The sequence below is a fragment of the Bos javanicus genome, chromosome 15, assembly GCF_032452875.1.
Source record: "Bos javanicus breed banteng chromosome 15, ARS-OSU_banteng_1.0, whole genome shotgun sequence".
Lineage (NCBI taxonomy): Eukaryota > Metazoa > Chordata > Mammalia > Artiodactyla > Bovidae > Bos > Bos javanicus.
In genome coordinates this window covers 28,234,754-28,253,626 of record NC_083882.1, presented here as the reverse complement: position 1 = coordinate 28,253,626, position 18,873 = coordinate 28,234,754, and the positions used below count along the sequence as shown (strand labels likewise).

The following is an 18,873-nucleotide window of genomic DNA, read 5'->3' as shown; positions in this document are numbered from 1 at the left end:
GGCAGAGCAAACACCCACACTACTCCATGAGCTGGTAAAAACCCTGCTGACTCTATTCCTTCTGGGACTGCTTGTCTTCTGATGAATTTTCCAAACACTGAGATGAGGCAAGCAGAACACACCAGACACACATGCATGCACACGCATGTGCAGAGGCCTGTGTGCATGGGTGCACACGCATGGACATACTGTATGTTTGTATGTATATGCCTGCAACAGACAGACACAAGTCAGCCTGTCCGCACTTCACACATACCACACGCAGTGGTATATACCCTCAAGGTTCCCTCTGTCCACATCCTCCTGTGAAGTGACATTCCTGAGCCACAGACGGTAGCTGCAGGCGCTACCATAGAGGAGATCCCCCAAGTGAGCCTGCTGTGACCAGCAAGGCAGAGAGGGCGAGGGTGCTTCCACGGCTGCCTGGACTCGGGTGTGTGTGACCCTGACTGGCAGGGGAGAGCCAGGCTGTGAGAAAGGCAAGGTTTGTCTCTGGGCATCCAGAGAGAGTCTTAGTAGGATGCTGAGAGGAAGGCATGGAGATTCAACCTAGATTTGGTGTCTTTAGGGCCCCCTGTAGCTGAAAAATAATGTAGCATAAAAGCATCTCTGGGCACGCAGGCTGAATGTTTAATTAACTAAGAAAGCAGGGCTGTAACAGGAGCTCCTTGGCCTTGGCCCAGCAAAGGAACATCTCCATCCCCACATCTGAGCCTCCGGAGGCCCTTCAAAACAAGGGCATGAGTTGCTCTCTGCCCATTCTCAGTAAGGCCAGGACCCGGAGGTAGTGCCAGGTCCCTCTGGATAGCAGAGAACACACACATGCAGGAACACACTCTCCCAAGTGCGCACACTCCTCACCACACTCCTTCCCTCGCTGCTCAACCAGTCCCTGCTCTGTGCTTGGGGGCTCCTCCTTCCCCCCTTTCGTCCTAGAGAACAGGGGTTTCTACGATCATGGGGCTTCAAAGAGAGCTGGTTCCCCGGCCAAATGTGTGCCATTGGCACAGATGGAGATTTAGAAGGAACGCGCTGGGATCCACAGGAAGTGGGCACGACGGATTCCCAGGGGCAGGTTGCCCAACGCACTGCGGGAAGGACACCAAGGATGCTGCTGCCCACGGCCCTGTTCCTCAGCAGAGGAAGCCAGGGGCACCGGAGCAAGCCTCCTCCTTACTGAACAAACAGGGCTCACGCAAGGGCAGTGCTGAGGATGAAGCAGCATCTTTCTGTCCATTTGGAGACATTGACTGTGCCCCACTCTCTTCCAGGCACTGTTCTTTGAACACCGCTGTGCTCAAGACAGGCAAAATTCCTGCCCTTGGGGAACTTACATTCTAGTGGGGGAAATGGTTAATGCATGCAATAGGTAAAAGATGTTTCATGTCAAACAGGGAGTAGGGAGCAGAGTGCCAAGGGGCGTGGAGAGTGGTTTGCAGTTTTAAATAGGGCGGTCAGGGAAGGCCTTCTGGAAAAGAGGGGGCTGTGTTTTAAAAAAAAAAAAAAAACTGAAGTGACAATATTCCTAAAATATGAGGCTTGTTACAACTGGATGTGTCAGGCTTTAATGACTGTTGGGTCCAACTGCCCCATTTTGCAGATGAGGAAACTGAGGCTCAGGGGCAGAGCAGGGTGGTGGCTAGAGGGTAGCCTGCTCACATTGCTCTTGGATAACAGAGTCTTTCCCCATCTCCATGCTACATAAGCATGGGAGCTCCAACTTTGTACGGTGCCCATTCTCTGCCAAATAGTGTTATAAATAAAAAGATTCAGTCTTGAAGAGAGCTCATGAGAGGCGCCATAAAGTGTTTATGGGCTGGGCTGGTGGTCAGCATGATCTCCTCTGTACAACGCCCCCAAACAAGCTGCCGTAACAGCTTTATGGTGGCCGGGGGCCACAGGGACTGCCACAACTGCTCTGTCGTCTCAGCCACTCGAGCCTCTGACTTCTTCACCATCACAACAGCTTGCTCAGACCCTGCATCCCACACAGCTGAGAGTTGCCCTCTCACCAGAGATGACTGCAGCCAGAGCAGGGCTTCCAGAGAGAAATCCCGTCATTACATGGCATTCATGCCCCCTACCTTCAGACTGTGTGCTGGGGAGATGCTGGGAGTCAGGGCAGGAGGGTCCCTGTGGCCTGCTGGTAACCCTGAAGAAATTCCTGGGCATCACTGCCATGGAGGTGGTCCAACCCTCAACTTCTTTCTCAGATTGGGGGATAGACACACACACACACTCAAGGAGCCCGTGTCCGCCTCTGAGTGCTGGGAAGACACCACCGCCTCCTCCCAGTTTACAAAGTAGCCCCCTGTCCACACTGCAGGGCCCCTGCCCTGATTCTCGGAGCCTCCCGCTCACAGCCTCCTCTCGGTGTTCGGCGAGCTCGTGACGGAGCCAGGGTCCCTAGGCTTTCTTCTCCTCCAGGCAGTCCTTGTGTGCCTGGACTTATGGGGTTGTGGGAATGCCATCCTGGAGCCGAAAAATTCTGTGAGCAGCTCTGGCCTCTACCACCCTGTCCAAGGAGCTTCTAAGGGGACATTTATCCCCAATACCATACCTGCCCATCCTGCAGCAGGAGACAGTGGGGAGGGGAGTAAGGAACCTTACTCTTTGGACCCCCCTGGGGTTGTCTGGTCATCTGCCTCCTGCAGGACAGCAGTGCAGGAGATCTGGCCATCCCAGCTGACTGTCTAACCCCCAGGATGGATGTTGACTGCTGTCTCCTTCAGTGGACGCTCATACTGCCGTCAATATTATTCTGGGAGACCAGAAGGGAATGACAGCCTGTGATTGGCCCCTGCCTCTCCGCTCAGCCTTCTCCTGCATTCTCACTCATATATTTTGTAGAGCACATGTGTCCTTTAGCTCTGTCCAAATGCCACCTCCTCCATGCAGCTGCAGATGGAACCAGGTGACACGCTCTCTGCTCTGAGTTCAGCATCTGTGTTTTCGGGTGGAGCTTGTTCAGTAACCACCAAGGGAGATGTCTTACCTTCCCGAGCAAATGCTAAGCTTCCAGAGGTTCTATCCACAATTCAAAGCATGTTCCTACTTTCTCCAGCCCACAAGGAGCATAGTGCCTTCACAGTGCAGGCATTTCATAAATATTCGATGAATTAGTTAATGAATGAATTAACCTGCCTTAGTAACTTGTTCCGTTATCTAAATCCCTTCTTACTGAGAGAGACGATCTTCCCCTTGCCTGAGCTAAATCTGCCTGCCTCACCGCACTCTCCACTTGCTCTGCTCTCGATGGAAATGGAGTGCTTGGCCATCCATCCCTGAGGCACGGCCTTCTGCCCCTAGGTAGAGCCACCTGCCCCATGCCTTGCTTGCCCCACAGACTCCTCTCATGACTGTCTGACTCTCCTCTCGTCCATGGAGCCGGCTCTTGTTCTAGGACAGCAGGGGCCTGACCCCCGGGGAAGAACTAAGGGAGAAGCTCCTAGCTCCCAAATTATGTCGCATAAACACAGCATCTTGAAACACACGGTAGAGCTCCCTCTTTTCTGGACCAACCCCCATCCTGTGCTTTCCCACCCCTGCTCACCTCTAAGGTCCACGCAGGAAATGATAGCCAGACATATATTTACTCATCTGACAAGCACTTATTGGGCTCTTTCAATTTGCCAGGTATAATAAATACTGCCCTGTAGGGGCTCCCAGACCTCCCAGGGAGGGTGGTACTGCGAACAGTTACCTCACTGGCATGTGATCAGGGCCATGATCAAGTGTGGACCAAGTGCTGCAGGGCTGTGCAGGAGGAGAGCAGGCTTCACAGAGGAGGTGGTACTGGAGCCAGGTCTGAAAGGATGAAGAGGAGTTTCCCATGAAGCTTCCTCGACTCTAGCTTTGAGCCTTTGTGGGAAGGAAGGCTGGACCAGAACTGGTTCTGCTAAGCCAAAGGAGATACACTGGCTGGCAGATCTGGGTCTGTGCAACAATTCCATCAAAAAGTCCATGGTGGCCAGAGGACTCAATCTGATCTAAGTTCCCAGCGAAGGGAGGATGGAACCTCCCAGGAAGGTCAGCGGAACCCAACAAGGAATCTCTGGAAAACTTCAGCAATGAGCACTGGGTCATTTCAAGAGTCAGGGATTCAGAGACATCTCATTGGATATATGCAAGACCCAAACCACTCAGAATATGGGGATAAGACCCCAACCCAGAGAGCAGCTGCAGCCAGAGGTTGGGATGCAGAGATCCGAACCATGACCAGAGTCCCAGAAAAGCTGGCTAGACTGAGGACCTGGATTGGGGCTCATGGTGGAGCCCACATGGTAGTTATTTCCACCCAGTGCCCAGCCGTGTTCACTAGACCTGGGCTGAGATTTCGGAGCTTTGGGTGTTCCTGGTGAGCTGATGGAGCCCTCATGGCCAGAGTGAAGGGTATGGTGGGAGGTGACGTTGAGAAGGTCAGGTCAGTTAAGGCCCCTGCTTCACCCCGTAGGCCTTGGGGATAATGTCTCTCCTCGGTGTCACTTCCTCTAGACCTAGAACTCTTGACCAGGAACTTTCCCAAAGGTCCAAAGGGCTGCCAAGGGTTTTGCCACACCTGGCCACTACTCAGGGCCTGCTCCCTACTGAACCCTGAAAATCCTCGGGGTGCAGGGAGAGCCTGGGACATGCATATGATGTCACCCATCCCTTTCCCCTCTAGGTTCATTACCCCACCCTCACCGGCTGTGTCCACTCTGGGTGGGGAGAATAGCAGGCTTCCAGGAGGGATGGGGCTGGTGCCTGGGAGGAGGCTGGAGGACTGTGGATGGCTTGGTAATTTAATTATTTGACTGCAGAAGGAGATCTCATCTACTGGGTGCTCATCCTTGTTAAGCTAATTGTCTGTCTCCTTCTTTCTCTTCTCCCCCCACTTGCCGGGGAAGTCGCTGTGGCCTAATTGAGTTATCATAAAGATAATGGCTGATGCTCTAGCCAGGGCTGAGAAAGGAGGATCCCTCTTACAGCGGCTCAGGCTCCAGACAGGCCCCCACCCCCACCCAGGAGCCGAGATGTGGGCAGTAGGAGGAGGAGGGGGTGGGGAGGCTCTGTGGGTGATGCTTAGCCAGGTGAGTCTACTCACAGACAACAGGGCTCCCCCTCTGCTCTCTCCTGCCACCCAAGGAGAGCTTGTGTATGAGACAAAAGAGTCTCTGATCTGGGCATGTTTGGGGCTTTCTCAACAAGGCAACAATGTAGTATAAAGAAGAGGTTTCGGACTTGGAGAATAGAGAGATCAGGTTTTAAATCCCACAGTCCCCTCTTATAAGCTGGGTGATGGAAGGCAAATGATTGCTCTGAACTCAGTTCTCTCATCTGTGAAATGGAGACAGCTCAGCTCACATCACATTCTTGGTGGGAGGATTCAACAAATCCTTTATGTGGATAAAGCAGCTGAAACAACCAGTAACGGGAGCTGCCATCCACCTGTCCTAACGTGATGATAATGGAAAGGGCTGAGCTAGGTGACAGGGCCTCCGCAGGAGGAGGCGAGGATACAGCAGCCTGGCTGGGGGACAGCCCGAGCATCTGGGGCACGTCATCTTTATCCATGCCAGGCCCCCAGACAGCTGGAGATGCAGTTCTGGGATACCACAGTGATCACAGGGGCACTGAGGGATGGCAGGGAAGTCAGGGTAGAAGCTGAGCAGTGTGTCAGCAAGCAGACAGGAGTCAAGAAGCACACGAGTCGTCACCATTCAAGTTCCAGGACAAATCTGAAGGTGATGATGAATGCAGGCCAGCCCAGGCCCTGGAGAGAGAGCAGATCCCAGGCCCGGGTAGGCAAGGGGATGGAAGCCAGGGGATGATGTCAGGGCACCCAAGAGATTCTGCATATATATATACAGGAGAACAGGCACCAGCACCCAGGGGACTCTGTTTGCAGCCCACACAGTAGGGAGGAGCCAGAAGGCCAGGCAGGGGTAGATGTGCTGCCAGCCAGGCTGGGGCACGTGGGGGCCTGACCGCAGCACCCCCTGCCTTTCCAGTGCCCCCTCTCATCCAGCCCTTTGAGTTCCCACCTGCCTCCATTGGCCAGCTGCTCTACATCCCCTGTGTGGTGTCCTCGGGGGACATGCCCATCCGCATCACGTGGAGGAAAGACGGGCAGGTGATCATCTCGGGCTCGGGCGTGACCATCGAGAGCAAGGAGTTCATGAGCTCCCTGCAGATCTCCAGCGTCTCCCTCAAGCACAACGGCAACTATACGTGCATAGCCAGCAACGCAGCGGCCACTGTGAGCAGGGAGCGCCAGCTCATTGTGCGTGGTGAGTGGGGCAGGCCGGCCCCGTCGGGGGAGCGGGGCTCCAGCTCTGCTGTGGCTGGACACAGGCTCTCTAGATTCCCAGTCTGAATCACAGGCTCAGAGAAAGTTGACTCCAGCAGGGACCTTAAGGATCAAGAGGCTCAAACCTCTTACTCTCTGGGAAACTGAGGCCTTATGAGGGGAAGACTCGGTTGGTCACTGGTGATGTCAGAATTGGCGCTCAGAATTCCCAATGTCCAACCTGATATCTCTGGCAAAAGCTCTCAACATCTTGGGTTTCAGAGATGCCTGCTCTCCAATTTTGTAATGGTCCAGGCAGGGCTGACATTACCTAGAAGGTGCCTAGAGCCCCAGGAAACCTATCAGAGACCAAGCTGATCTGTTCCTCCCCCACCCCCCCTCTTTCTGCAGTGCCCCCTCGATTCGTGGTGCAGCCCAACAACCAGGATGGCATCTATGGCAAGGCTGGTGTGCTCAACTGCTCGGTGGATGGCTACCCCCCACCCAAGGTCATGTGGAAGCATGCCAAAGGTAAGTCCCTGGCCAGCCAGCATCTCTGACACAGCCGGGTGGGGAGGGGAGGATGCTAATGCACCTGAAGCCTAGTCCCTATGCAGGACTCCTGGTCCTAGGTTCTGAGCTCTCAGGGACCCCAGGCTATACCTGAACAGGAGGTCCTCCTCAGCCACCCACAAGGGTCTATGGATGAGGAACAGCTGGGGTCATGCTAGTTCTAAATTTCCTCTTGTCCCTGTAGATTGACCTCTGCTGTCTTCTCTCCAGCTCTGGAACTCAATCCAATCCACTTTCCCTATCCCTCCCCAAGTCTCCCCAGCCCGCCCTGGGGTCCCAGAGCCTCATCGACCCCTGATCCTTACTTGTCAAACCTATTCTTGGATCTCTGCCCTTCTTGGAACCCAACTTCATCCCAAGGATGCATTTGGTATCTGACTAAGTCCCACACCAACCTCTTATCCTTACTGTGTCCATGGCTGACTCTGGGGGAAGGGGAGGAGAGATTTGAAGCCCTACCCACCCCCAACCTTGGAGGATGGCTGGCCTCTTTCCCAGGCCTGACTGCCTAAGACCAGGCAAGTACTACACAAGGTTCAGTCTTCCCTTTGCCGATTGCCAAGTGGCCCAAAGATAACTCTTTCTTCCTCTCCAAGAAATTCAGCCCAAAGGAAGCTCAGTGCCAAGGCGGGCATCGAGCTGAGGCCCTGAGTCCATCTCCATTCCTCAGATCTGGGGCAGGCTCAGACCTCTGTGAGGGTCTTTCCTGTTTCCCAGGAAACAGGAACTGTGTGAGCTCCCAGCCCTTTGGGGATGCTTCAGAATGGCCCTGAATCAGCAAAAGAAAGGTGTCAGGGCCGTTCCTTGAGGCACTGTGATCCTCCCAGCTCACTCCCCGACCCGGCCACCGGCCCTCCTCTCTTCTGCCTCCTTGCAGGGAGCGGGAACCCCCAGCAATACCACCCAGTGCCCCTCACCGGCCGCATCCAGATCCTGCCCAACAGCTCGCTGCTGATCCGCCACGTCCTGGAAGAGGACATCGGCTACTACCTCTGCCAGGCCAGCAACGGCGTGGGCACCGACATTAGCAAGTCCATGTTCCTCACCGTGAAGAGTGAGTTTCGCCCCCGTGAGCCCCTCCCAGCACTCCCTGATCGCAGGCCAAGGCCCATCTCTGCACTCACCCTGCCTCCCCACCTGGTTTCCCTTGCTCCTTCTCGGAGAGGGAGGCAGGAAGGATTCCTAGGCAGAGGTGGGCTTAGGAACTCTGAGGAGGGATTCAAAATCACTCTCATCTGAGACAATGGCCTCACTGTGAATGGCCCCAGCTCACTCTGCTCTTATCATGATAAATAGGTTAGGTGAAGTCACTAAGTCATGTCTGACTCTTTGTGACCCCAAGAACTGTAGCCCACCAGGCTCCTCTGTCCATGGAATTTCCCAGGCATGAATAGTGAAGTGGGCTGCCATGTCCTTCTCCAGGGGATCTTCCCAACCTAGGGATCAAATTCGGGTCTCCTGCATTGCAGGCAGACTCTCTACTGACTGAGCCAGTAGGGAAGCATTTACTATACCAAAGTATCATGTGACAGCCTATTTATTTTGCTCTGTAGGTTGGCAATTCCATCTGAATAGTCATATCGAACAATTTTTTTTTCTGTTATTTAATGTATGCCTGCTTGTGTATAACCTGTTAGTGGCTTAGAAAAGAAGAGATCATATACACAGTATAGGAGAAAGGCCTGTGGGATCTGGGTTCTGATTCCAGGTCTGCCTTTTGATCTTCCTGGCTTTGGGCAAGTGACTTCACATCTTTAGGTTCCTTTACTCACCTGTGCTAGGTTCGTTCCCAGCCCACTAGGCTCACAAAATCATTGTGCTTAACCCAGAAAATGATCGTGGAAAAGGGAAGACAATTCAGAAAGGGCAAAAGAGCAATACAACTCACCTTAGCTCGGTGCCATACCTCTGGCTTCGAAATCCCCAGACCTAGAGTCGGAATCAATCGCCTTGAAGTCTGGAATAGCCTTGAGTTCTGTTAAGTCACCCACAGACATTCCTACTGGGCAAACCTATCCCTTCATGCTGTTAGGGGTCTATGTAGTAGGCCCCTAAGAGTCATGTCAGGACAGTGTCTGAAACAGACCACAGGCCACAGAGAAGAGCAGTTAAACCCTGAGTTTTAGCATCTGACCAAGCCAGCTGTGACTCTGGGCATAATCACTATGACCTCTCTGGGTTTTCCTGGGCTCTGTATCTCATGTTCCTGCTGTACAAAAATGAGAGTCATGAGAGCACCTTACCTGTTATGTTTTATATCAAAAGCAAGTCAGATGGCGTGTGTAATGCAACCAGTATGGTACCTGGCACCCAGTAGGCCATCGGAGAGTCAGCCACCAGTTTTGGTTTTAATGGGAGACCCTCCAGGGTACGTGTAGGAAAGGCTGATGAGAGCAGTGCCCAGAGTGCAGTCTGCATCTCCCTGGAGGCCCCGCCTTTAAGAGTCATAGTTTCTTTATCGCTTGCTGAACCCGTGTTCAGCTCAGCACAAGACGGGGAAACCCCGGCCATCGATCGATGCTCAGGGAGCTCCAGGCGCCGGGATCCCCGCCCTGGGGAGCTGCTTCCCTCACACTATCAAAAAGCACTTTGTCCTTAATAAAACCAGGCAATCAATCTACATCCCTCAGCCAGGGAGAGGAGAACACTGCTAATTCTGTCTGCGTGAGGCGAGAGGAATAGTAGGCACCTCGTGGAACTAGCCTGGCTGTTTGATCCTTATCTCCCCACTGTCAGCAGGAAAAAAAGAGCTCAAATTCTCAGCCCTTTTTTTTTTTTTTTTTGGTTTTTGCTCTTTTCCTCTAAGTTAAAGGATTACACTCGGCAAGCGTGGCTGTATCTTTGGGCCCATGGTTCCTCTGTGTCAATGAGTCAGACATGGGTGATGGGGGATGTGGTGATCAGGAGGTGGGAGGTGTGTGAGGAGAACCAGTTCACATCAGGCTGTTCCTGATGTCCTGGGGGTCCTGGGCAAGTCACCTCCCCCCGCCCCCCAGACCTGCATTTGTCTGGGCCGTCCGTCCTCACTTCAGAGCCCAGGCAGGAGCTACAAGAGCATGTTTTGTAAATCCAGGGCAGCCTCATGAGCACGTGCGTGCAGCAGCAGATCACACGCTCAGCCACCCACATTCACAGGAGTGTCCACCTCTGGCCCCTCTTCCCAAGGGATGACGGCAGCTCCGCACTCCTTGTCACTGGTGGGCAGAATCTGGCCCTTGATCCTCCCGCCACCCCCCCACCCTTGTCCTGTTTCAGCCACTTTGTCACTTGGCTCCGCCTCCTTCCACAGTAAGGCGCACTCACAAGGGCTTTCCCTAGGTCTGCATCTGCACCGTCCCACAAACTCCTCCAGGTTTTTCCCACTCACTGCGCCTCCCACATCTGCCACCTGTGACACAGTCTCTCTGCCCTGCTCATCCAGCCCTCTGCCCTCTCCTCCTCCAACCTCCCCACAGGCTGCCGTCCAGCTGTGCCCCCACACCGTCTGCACACCCAGGGTCCCCCAAACCATCACCCACAGGTGCTGCCTCGGATGGCCCTTTCTTCACAGCCTTTCTCCATCACAGTGCCTCCTCCTGTTTCCACCCTACTCTCCCCAGTGACCCGCCAGCCACACTAAGGCTCCCACACCACCCCAAAAGCCAGCAGGAGATCGGGAAGCAGGAGCTGGGGCATTTGAGGTCCAAGGGCAGTCAGTGTGGAGGCTGAGTGAGGCCGGGGCCTCTGCTGGGGGCTGGAGGTCTGACTGCTTTTCAGTGGTGGCCTGAATCATTCACACAGCACCTGGCTGCCAGAAGAGTCTCCTGTGACCATGGGACACTGCCAGGGGCGGGAGGGGGACGGGGAAGGGGCCAGGGGCTCCCAACCTTCTTTGGGAGCTTCTGCTGTGCGTCCTGCTGCTTTTCTGTGGGCACACTGCTCCAGGCAACCTACGCTCAGCTCCTCCCCAAGAACATCTTTCCCGCCAACCCCCACCTCTACCTCCCCTGCCCTCTTCCTCCTTCAATGTCCCTCAACCTCTCCCACCTCCCCACAGGCCACAGGTAGATGGGGAAAAACCCACAGGATCTGAGTGCGTGGGTCACACGAGGGATTGCCAGGGCAAAGCCCTTCCTAGTCATCCCTCAGTCCATCTCAGACAGCCCATACCAACGCTCCCCCGCTCACCTGCAGGCCAGCTACGGAAAAACCTGCCGTTTGCAAAGTCAACGGCATGGCTTTCCTTGATGCGTCTAACACTCTCAGGAAAATGTTGCCCCTATACGGCTCCACATTGTCAGACCTCACACTCATGTGACCTGTCGGAGGGCAAACTGAACTTCATCCCCACATTAGCCAAGTAGAAGTAAGAACGTAATATAACAAAGAGACATACACCATAAAAAGCATTCACGGGTCAAACTGGACATTTGTGGTTGACCTCTGTTGGAAAGTGTCCTCACCATTGACCCCGATGGTTTCCAATGATAACAGAGGCTCTCTGGGCCCTCACTAAATAATCCATAAAACTCTGTGGATTAGAGCACAGACTTTAGAACCAGACAAACTGGGGTTCAAACCTCAACTCTGCCACTTGATAGCTGTGGGATCTTGGACAAGAAATGGTCTCTGTAAGCCCCAGTTTCCTCCTCGGTAAGTTTGAAGCTATAACGACATTTACTCATTGGTGAAATTCAAGTGAGACACGCACTTACATCATTAACACAGTACCTGGCTCAAAACTCACATCCGATAATCATTAGCAATCATTAGTTTTAGGTGCTGAAAATCTAGTGACGGATAAAATGGAGTTGCTATCCTCGGGGAATTTAGTATCTTGAAGAGGACATAGACATACACCCAAAATAGCTACGGTACATGAAGCGATAGGCAAGTGTGAAAGTGTTAGTCGCTCAGTCATGCCTGACTCTTTGTGACCCCTTGGACTGTAGTCCACCAGGCTCCTTTGTCCATGGAATTCTCCAGGCAAGATCACTGTAGTGGGTACCCATTCCCTTCACCAGGAGGTCTTCCCAACCAGGATCGAACCCAGGTCTCCAGCATTGCAGGCAGATTCTTTACCATCTGAGCCACCAGGAAAGCCCATAAGTGCCTTAAAAAGCTACAAACAAGGGGATACAAAGAGAATCAGGATCGATTTTAATTTGGGTAGCCATCAAGGGAATATTAAGAGAAGTTCCACAACAGGAGTAGTTGCTAAGTAGGACTTGAATGATGAGAAGGATGCCGACAAGAACCAAAGGAAGCAAAGGTCATTCCATTCCAGGATGAGGACAAAGTATTGCGAGACTGTGGAGGCAGGCAAGTCCATGCATTCCAGGTGGAACTTAGGGTTTCTGGTGGAGAGTGAAGGGAGGATACTGCTACTGCTACTGCTAAGTCGCTTCAGTCGTGTCTGACTCTGTGCGACCCCATAGATGGCAGCCCACTAGGCTCCTCTGTCCCTGGGATTCTCCAGGCAAGAACACTGGAGTGGGTTGCCATTTCCTTCTCCAATGCATGAAAGTGAACAGTGAAGGTGAAGTCACTTAGTCGTGCCTGACTCTTAGCGACCCCATGGACTGCAGCCCACCAGGCTCCTCCGTCCATGGGATTTTCCAGGCAAGAGTACTGGAGTGGGGTGCCATTGCCTTCTCCATAGGCAGGGAGAATACACATGAGGTGCTTGTGGGTTTTGGAAGCAAAATGCTTTCTTTCTATGCAGTGTTGACTCTTAATATCAGGCACCAAATAAGAGTTGCAGGAGCCCAGGAGTCTAGTGCAAGTTGGGATTCCAGAGCTGGTTCTTGGGGTATTTCTTTCCTCAAGGCCTGAAATTTCTAAGAGTTTGTTAGAGGGAGCAAACAGCTTTCCTAGTCCCTGGACACGCTTGTTGGCAACCATCCAGGCCCAGCTGGTCCCCAGTCCTTCCTGACCCCCAGGATGTGGGTGCTGCTGAGGCCATGCATACCTAAGCGGACAGCCCAGCCTCAGCACTGTCACAGCACAGCATTTGACAGTTTACAAAGCCCATACCCAGCCTGTGGTGTTGGCGCACGGTAGTTCCTTCTTGGGGAAGGAAAGATCCTGAATCAAGGTGACTGAGTGATAGAATCCCAGCTGAGACAGGTGCTTGCCTCTGTGGACTCACATTTTGATAGAGAGAGCACAGACCAAGAGATGGAAGACTGGCTGCTGGTCCCGGCTCTGTGACTCACTGGCTCTGTATCCACGAGCCATCCTTTCCCTTCTCTGGGCGTCAGTTTCCTCATCTGTACAGTGAGGCCTGCACTAGAATTTAGTGCATAGCTGACCCCAGGGTCCCCATCGGCTCAGACAGTCTATGATTCTAGATATGCACATGGTCCTTTCAGGGCACCAGGCCACCTCCCAGAACTGGGTTGAAAAACAAATGTAATTAACAGATGAAAACACTGCGTCCACGGGGCTACCTTTTATCTCCCTGTTAAAATGTAAAATGAAACAAGAAAGATAATGACCAAAAGGAGGAGGAGGCAGTCCCTCCTCCATCTGACAGTGGGGCAAAAGTAAAGCATCTTCAGAGAGAATGCTTCACCAAGAGTCAGGTACAAAGAAATGCCGCTTAGTCTGAGGTGCAAGAGCCAGCTGTGTTCTGATGCCACTGCTGCATGGGACTCAGTCGTCCCTTTGTGCCACAGGTTACCTGACTAGACAGGCTCTGTTTCACCCCCAGACTCCCCTCCACTCTTTGAAGGCTCCAGTGATGGGCCCAAGGCAAAGCCCACGGCCGATTAAACCTATAAGGGCTCTTTGTTTGGTCTGGGTTTTGATTTGTTTGTTTAGCAAAATGTCAGACCAATTAAAGCCAGATCCAAGAGCCCTCCAGAGCTCACAGGCAGCTGCAGAACCACAGAATTCAGGAGGGAGGAGAGGAGGAGCCAAATGGGGAGTAGGGGGAGTGGAGGGAGTGGGGCTCACCCTGGCGGAAGGAAGTCCGGGGCCTGGGTAGACCAGGTCACCTACCAGCGGTTGACCATTGGTGCAGAGGCTGGGATGCGAAACCTTGGAAAGACAACTGTGTATCCAATGACCTGAGATGGTCCTAATTTCACACTTGCTCAAAGGAAACTCCTTCTGTTGGGCAGAAGCAGCCCCTCCCTTGGACCTGGTGGCCAGGGCTCCTGCTCTAGAGCTTCTTCTGCCCTCCTCAGCCCCCACCCTTCCCACAGGGCAAGGAACCTATAACCAAAGGACACGGCTGCCCAGAACCCACTCCTCCCTTTCTCGACCATGCTCCAGGCACCCAGGTTGGAGACATCCTATCACCAGGCCAGGCTCCCTCCTGCGGCCCCCACTGAACCCTGGTCAGGAGGTCCCAGTCTGAGCCCACCCACCCTATGCAGGACCCAGGGAGGCCAAAATGAGTAGCTGTAGCTTAGCAGACAGGAAGATCCTGACCAGGGAGACAAGAGTCCTGATTTCCTGTCCCCATGTGCCCCTACTGCTTCTGGATAAACCGGGGTCAGTCCCTCTCTCTCCCTGAGGCTCAGATTGCTCCTCTGTTCAGAGAAGTCATGACCTTTTTCTCCCTTTGCCTCAGCCCCTGAGGCATAAACAGAGCTCAACGAGTGAGTGATACTTGCTGTGCCAGTGGAGGCCTGGTGGGGCATGTGAGCACAGTTCCAGAACCTACCTTGCAGAAGCCCTTGGTGTTTCAGGGCAGCAGTCACCAACTTTTTTGGCCCCAGGGACCGCTTTCATGGAAGACGGTTTTTCCATGGCCTGGGGCGGGGGGTGGTTTCAGAATGATTCAAGTATATTACATTTATTGTACACGTTATTTCCGTCATTATTACATCAGCTCCACCTCAGGTCAGCTGGTCTTAGATCCCAGGGGTTGCGTGCTCCGTCGTGTCCTACAACCCTTGCAGCCCCGTGGACTGTCCTCAGAACGCCATCAGGCTCCCATCTGGGCCTCTCAGGTCGACGGAGACTTGAGACCTGCAAAGTCAAGCTTCTGAGAAAACTTTCTCCTGCTCGTGTGATTCATGCCCAGGTCTGCCACTCCCACGGGCAGTGGGTGCCCACCCCAGGGCCAGGTGCTGTCCACAGCACTGAGGGTGTGATAGGGGTGAGCTCCCTGCAGAGCAAGGGCAGTGAAGCCCACAACCTCCCACCTCAGGCAGCCCCTCCAGCTCCACGGGGACTGGCTGTGACTGTCCTCTTGGAAACTCGGCGTGGGGAATTTCTATCACACACTGGAACCTTGTGTTTGCTCCCTAGAGCCACTGTAACAGAGTTCCACACACCAGGTAGCTTAAAAGAACAGAATTATATTCTCCCACAGTTTTAGAAGCCTCGAAATTCCAGGTGGCAGCAGGGCTGTGCTGTCTCTGCAGGCTCTAAGGGAACCTGTTTTTCTTGCCTCTGCCGGTGGTTGCCAGCCATCCTTGGCATCCCTCCCTCGGATTGGAGTCTCTGCCTGCATCTCCCTGGGTGTCTTCACACCAGCTTCCCTCTGTGTGTGTCTCCCCTCTCCTTATAAGGACACTAGTCATAGTGGACTAAGGGCCCTTCCTACTCCAGGAAGACATCTCTTTAAAAATTATCTATTTATGTGTATTTATTTGGCTGCGCGGGGTCTTAACTGTGGCACTCAGGGTCTTCCATCTTTGTTGTGGCACACGGGATCTTTAGTTGCAGCATGTGGGATCTAGTTCCCTGACCAGGGATCGAACCTGGGGCCCCCTGCAGTGTGGGAGCCTGGAGTCTTAGCCACTGGACCACCAGGGAAGTCCCCAGACATTACTAATAGTTGATATCTACAAAGATCCTATTTCCAAATAAGACCATGTTCACAGGTACCAAAATCTAGGACTTGAGATATCTCTGGGGGGAACACGACTCAAACCACAAGAATCCCCAGGCCCAGTGGTTTAGTGTTCACAGCTGCATGCTTCCCAGAACTCTGGGAGCAGAAGTGCCCTCCTTTTCAGGATGCCACCACTGCCCTTGTCTGAATGCCCAGCCTCCTCACCAAAACTCTTTCTTGGTCAGGAGCTGACGAGCCCAGCCTCCCCTGTGCATTAGCCCTAGAGCAGGGGTCAGCAAATGGCCGATGGCCATATCTGGCCAGCTACCCCTTTTGCAGGAGCACGGCCATGCCCATCCTTCATACCCTATTACCTGTGGCTGCTTTCAGAGCTACAACCACTGAATTGAGTCACTGAAACACAGAACTGTGGCCTGCAAAGCTTAGCATATGTGTATGTACTGTGGGTCTTTTGCAGGAAAGTTTAGGGCATTTGCAGCGATTACCCCAAAATACTACCTTCCGAGTAATTAAAGATGGGCAATGTCTCCTTTTGCCTCTGAAAGGATTCTGATGTTCAGGCTCATTTCAGACTTGAGTGTTTTCTCATCTCTAAGGTGGGGATAAAAGTACTACCCACCCCCTTGGGTTGGAGCAGGTGGATTTAATGAAATAATTCAAATAGAGCATTAACCAGGGTGCATGGCACATAATGAACATTCAATAAACATCAGCTATTTTCATTATTGCTATCATTTTCCTGTTATTCTGGGGAGTGTAGAAGACCAGAGGCGAGGGAAAACCAGGTCTCACCTTCATGTGAGAAAACTGGACCCCACCTCCCAACCCCTGACCCTGTGCTTCTGCTTCTCGGCAAGCAGCCAAGAGAGGGACTGACTGATCCATTTTCAGGCTGGAGAAAGTGAGGCCTGGTGAGTTTGAAGGCCTCGGCCGGCCCACCAGGCAGCAGAAACAGGGCTGCGGTCCAAATGTCAAAGGCTCCACGGTTCTCCATGACCCGCACCCCACCCCCTTCAGCACACGCTGTTTGTCAGTTCTCTGCCCCATGCACACGGGCAGTGGATGGCTAGGGTCCCCCCGGCACCTCCCCACCAGCTCTTGGAGCCAAGGCTGATTGCTTCCATGCAATTTGAATTAATCTCATGCTTCAGGTGGAGCTCGGCTAATCAGGGGAGACAAGAAGCCGAAGTGGGTGCAATCAAATTAACAACGCTAGGCCCTGGCTCTTTAAGAAGGAAAAAACAAAGCCGGCACCAGAAGGCACCTCCCCCCACCCCAACCAACCCTTCCCTGGGGAAGCCTGGCACGGCTGCCAGGGCTGAGCGCAGAGCTTCTCCCGCCCTACCCCACCCTGGGCCGACCACCCCACGCGCCAACAATGCCCCTTTGTGGCAGCTTATCTCACACCGCCAAACAGCCTGTGGTTCTTGTCGGGATCTTGTTAACAAGGAGCAGAGACACAAGCTTTCGCGGGGAGGGGGGGAGGTGGGCTGAGTTGGGGGGAAGGAGGGGCCCACTCACCTCAAATGGGTGAATGGGTGCCTGTAATCCTTTCAGAAACAAAAGGAGATGCGAGCCTCCCAGCTGGGCAGCTCCCTTCTCCCCTGGGGAGGAGGGCCTGCAGAACTCTCTTGAGCCTTCAGGGCATGTGCTGTCCCCTGGAGAAGAAGGAGTCCATCCAGAAAAGCATTTCAACATGCCAGAGAGTGCATCCTTGTTAGCAAAAAAAAAAAACCCAAACAAAACAAAACAAAAAAACTATGGGACTCCTGGAGAGATTTCGGTTAGACTCTCAGAAGGACTTCCTGAGACAGTCAAGTCGGGTCCTTGGGGTCGGGGAAGAATACCGTGACTTTGCTGCTCTTCCAACCTTCCTGGCCTTGAGGTCGTCCTCCCTGAGGAGAGGAAGGACCAGAGGGGCATCCACTTGAATGGGGAGGGGAGAACCATCCAGCCCTGTGGTTCTTCCCTCAGACCTTGTGAGGAGGAGCTCCTGAAGCCCCTCTCCCAGGCCATCCACCTGGAAAAACAGAACAGCCTAACCCCTGGGTGTCCCGGCTCCCAGACCCTTCTGCTTCACCCGCAGTGTGGCTGCACTTCTCTGCAGGGACGCAGGGGTCTTTGCATGCCCCTTCTGCTCCCCCACCTCCTGCCCTTCTTCGACCAGCGTCACATCAGTGGTAAAATCACAGGTGCCCTGAATCCTGGCTCTGCTGCTCTCTAGCTGTGTGACCTTGGGCGATTTACTTCTCTAAGCCTTAGTTTGCCCATCTGTAAGTGAAAGTGTTAGTCGCTCAGCCGTGTCCAGCTCTTTGAGACCCCCGCCAGGCTCTTCTGTCCATGGAGTTCTCCAGGCAAGAATACTGAAGGGCATTGCCATTCCCTTCTCCAGGGGATCTTCCCAACCCAGTGATGGAGTCGGGGTCTCCTGCATTGTGAGCAGATTCTTTACCATCTGAGTAAAGTGGGAGTAAAAACAGGGTTGTTATTGTGAGGATTAAATGAGTTAATGCATTTAAAGGAATGCAGAATAGTGTCTAGCAAATAGTAAAGCCTCAATAACATAAACGTCTAGGATTATCCTGTACTGGTGCCCCAAGCTTCCTTTGTTTGTTTTTTTTTAAATACGTATTTATTTTATTTATTATTAAATATGTATTTATTTTATTTATTATTGGCTGCACCGGGTCTTAGTAGCACCATGCGGGATCTAATTCCCCCACCAGGGATCAAACCCGGGCCCCCTGCATTGGGAGTGTGGAGTCTTAGCCACTGGACCGCCAGGGAAGTCCCCCAAGCTTCCTTTTGAAGCGTAGCATTCCATACCTCTTTCCCATTTTATCAGGCCTCTCCCAACAGCTGGTGGCATTCACGCCCTTTTTCTTCCACATCCTCCTTCCCACACGCACTGCTCTTCTCCTCTGGGTATTGGGAACTGAATCTTCCCTCCCTGGCGATTCGGGGACTGTCAGAAACACCAGCTGAGCTCCAATCACCAGCGGAAGAGAGGGAGGGGCACAGAGACAGAGAAGGCCAACTCATCGCCTCCCTAACTCCTGCCCCCAGGCCCGGCCAGCCCTGGCCTGGCCCCCTGCCCCCCTGGCCCAGCCCTCCTCCAGTTCTCAGCTTCCTGCTCTCCCTTTAGAATTCCTCCCTGTCATGTCACTCCCACCCAGCTTCCCACTTCTGGGACAAAGCCCAGGATGGGAGAACAGCCCACCAGGGCAGAAGGAGAAAA

At 53.4% G+C, this 18,873-nt stretch overlaps 1 protein-coding gene across 1 annotated transcript in view; it reads left to right on the top strand.

Annotated features, from left to right (window-relative positions):
* DSCAML1 (DS cell adhesion molecule like 1) overlaps positions 1–18,873 on the top strand; it is a 365,157-nt gene that overhangs the window by 284,225 nt on the left and 62,059 nt on the right. Inside the window, exons 9-11 of the mRNA XM_061440430.1 lie at positions 5,991–6,269; positions 6,680–6,799; positions 7,719–7,895. Coding sequence (XP_061296414.1) covers positions 5,991–6,269; positions 6,680–6,799; positions 7,719–7,895 — 576 coding nt within the window. The remainder of the gene's footprint in view (positions 1–5,990; positions 6,270–6,679; positions 6,800–7,718; positions 7,896–18,873) is intronic.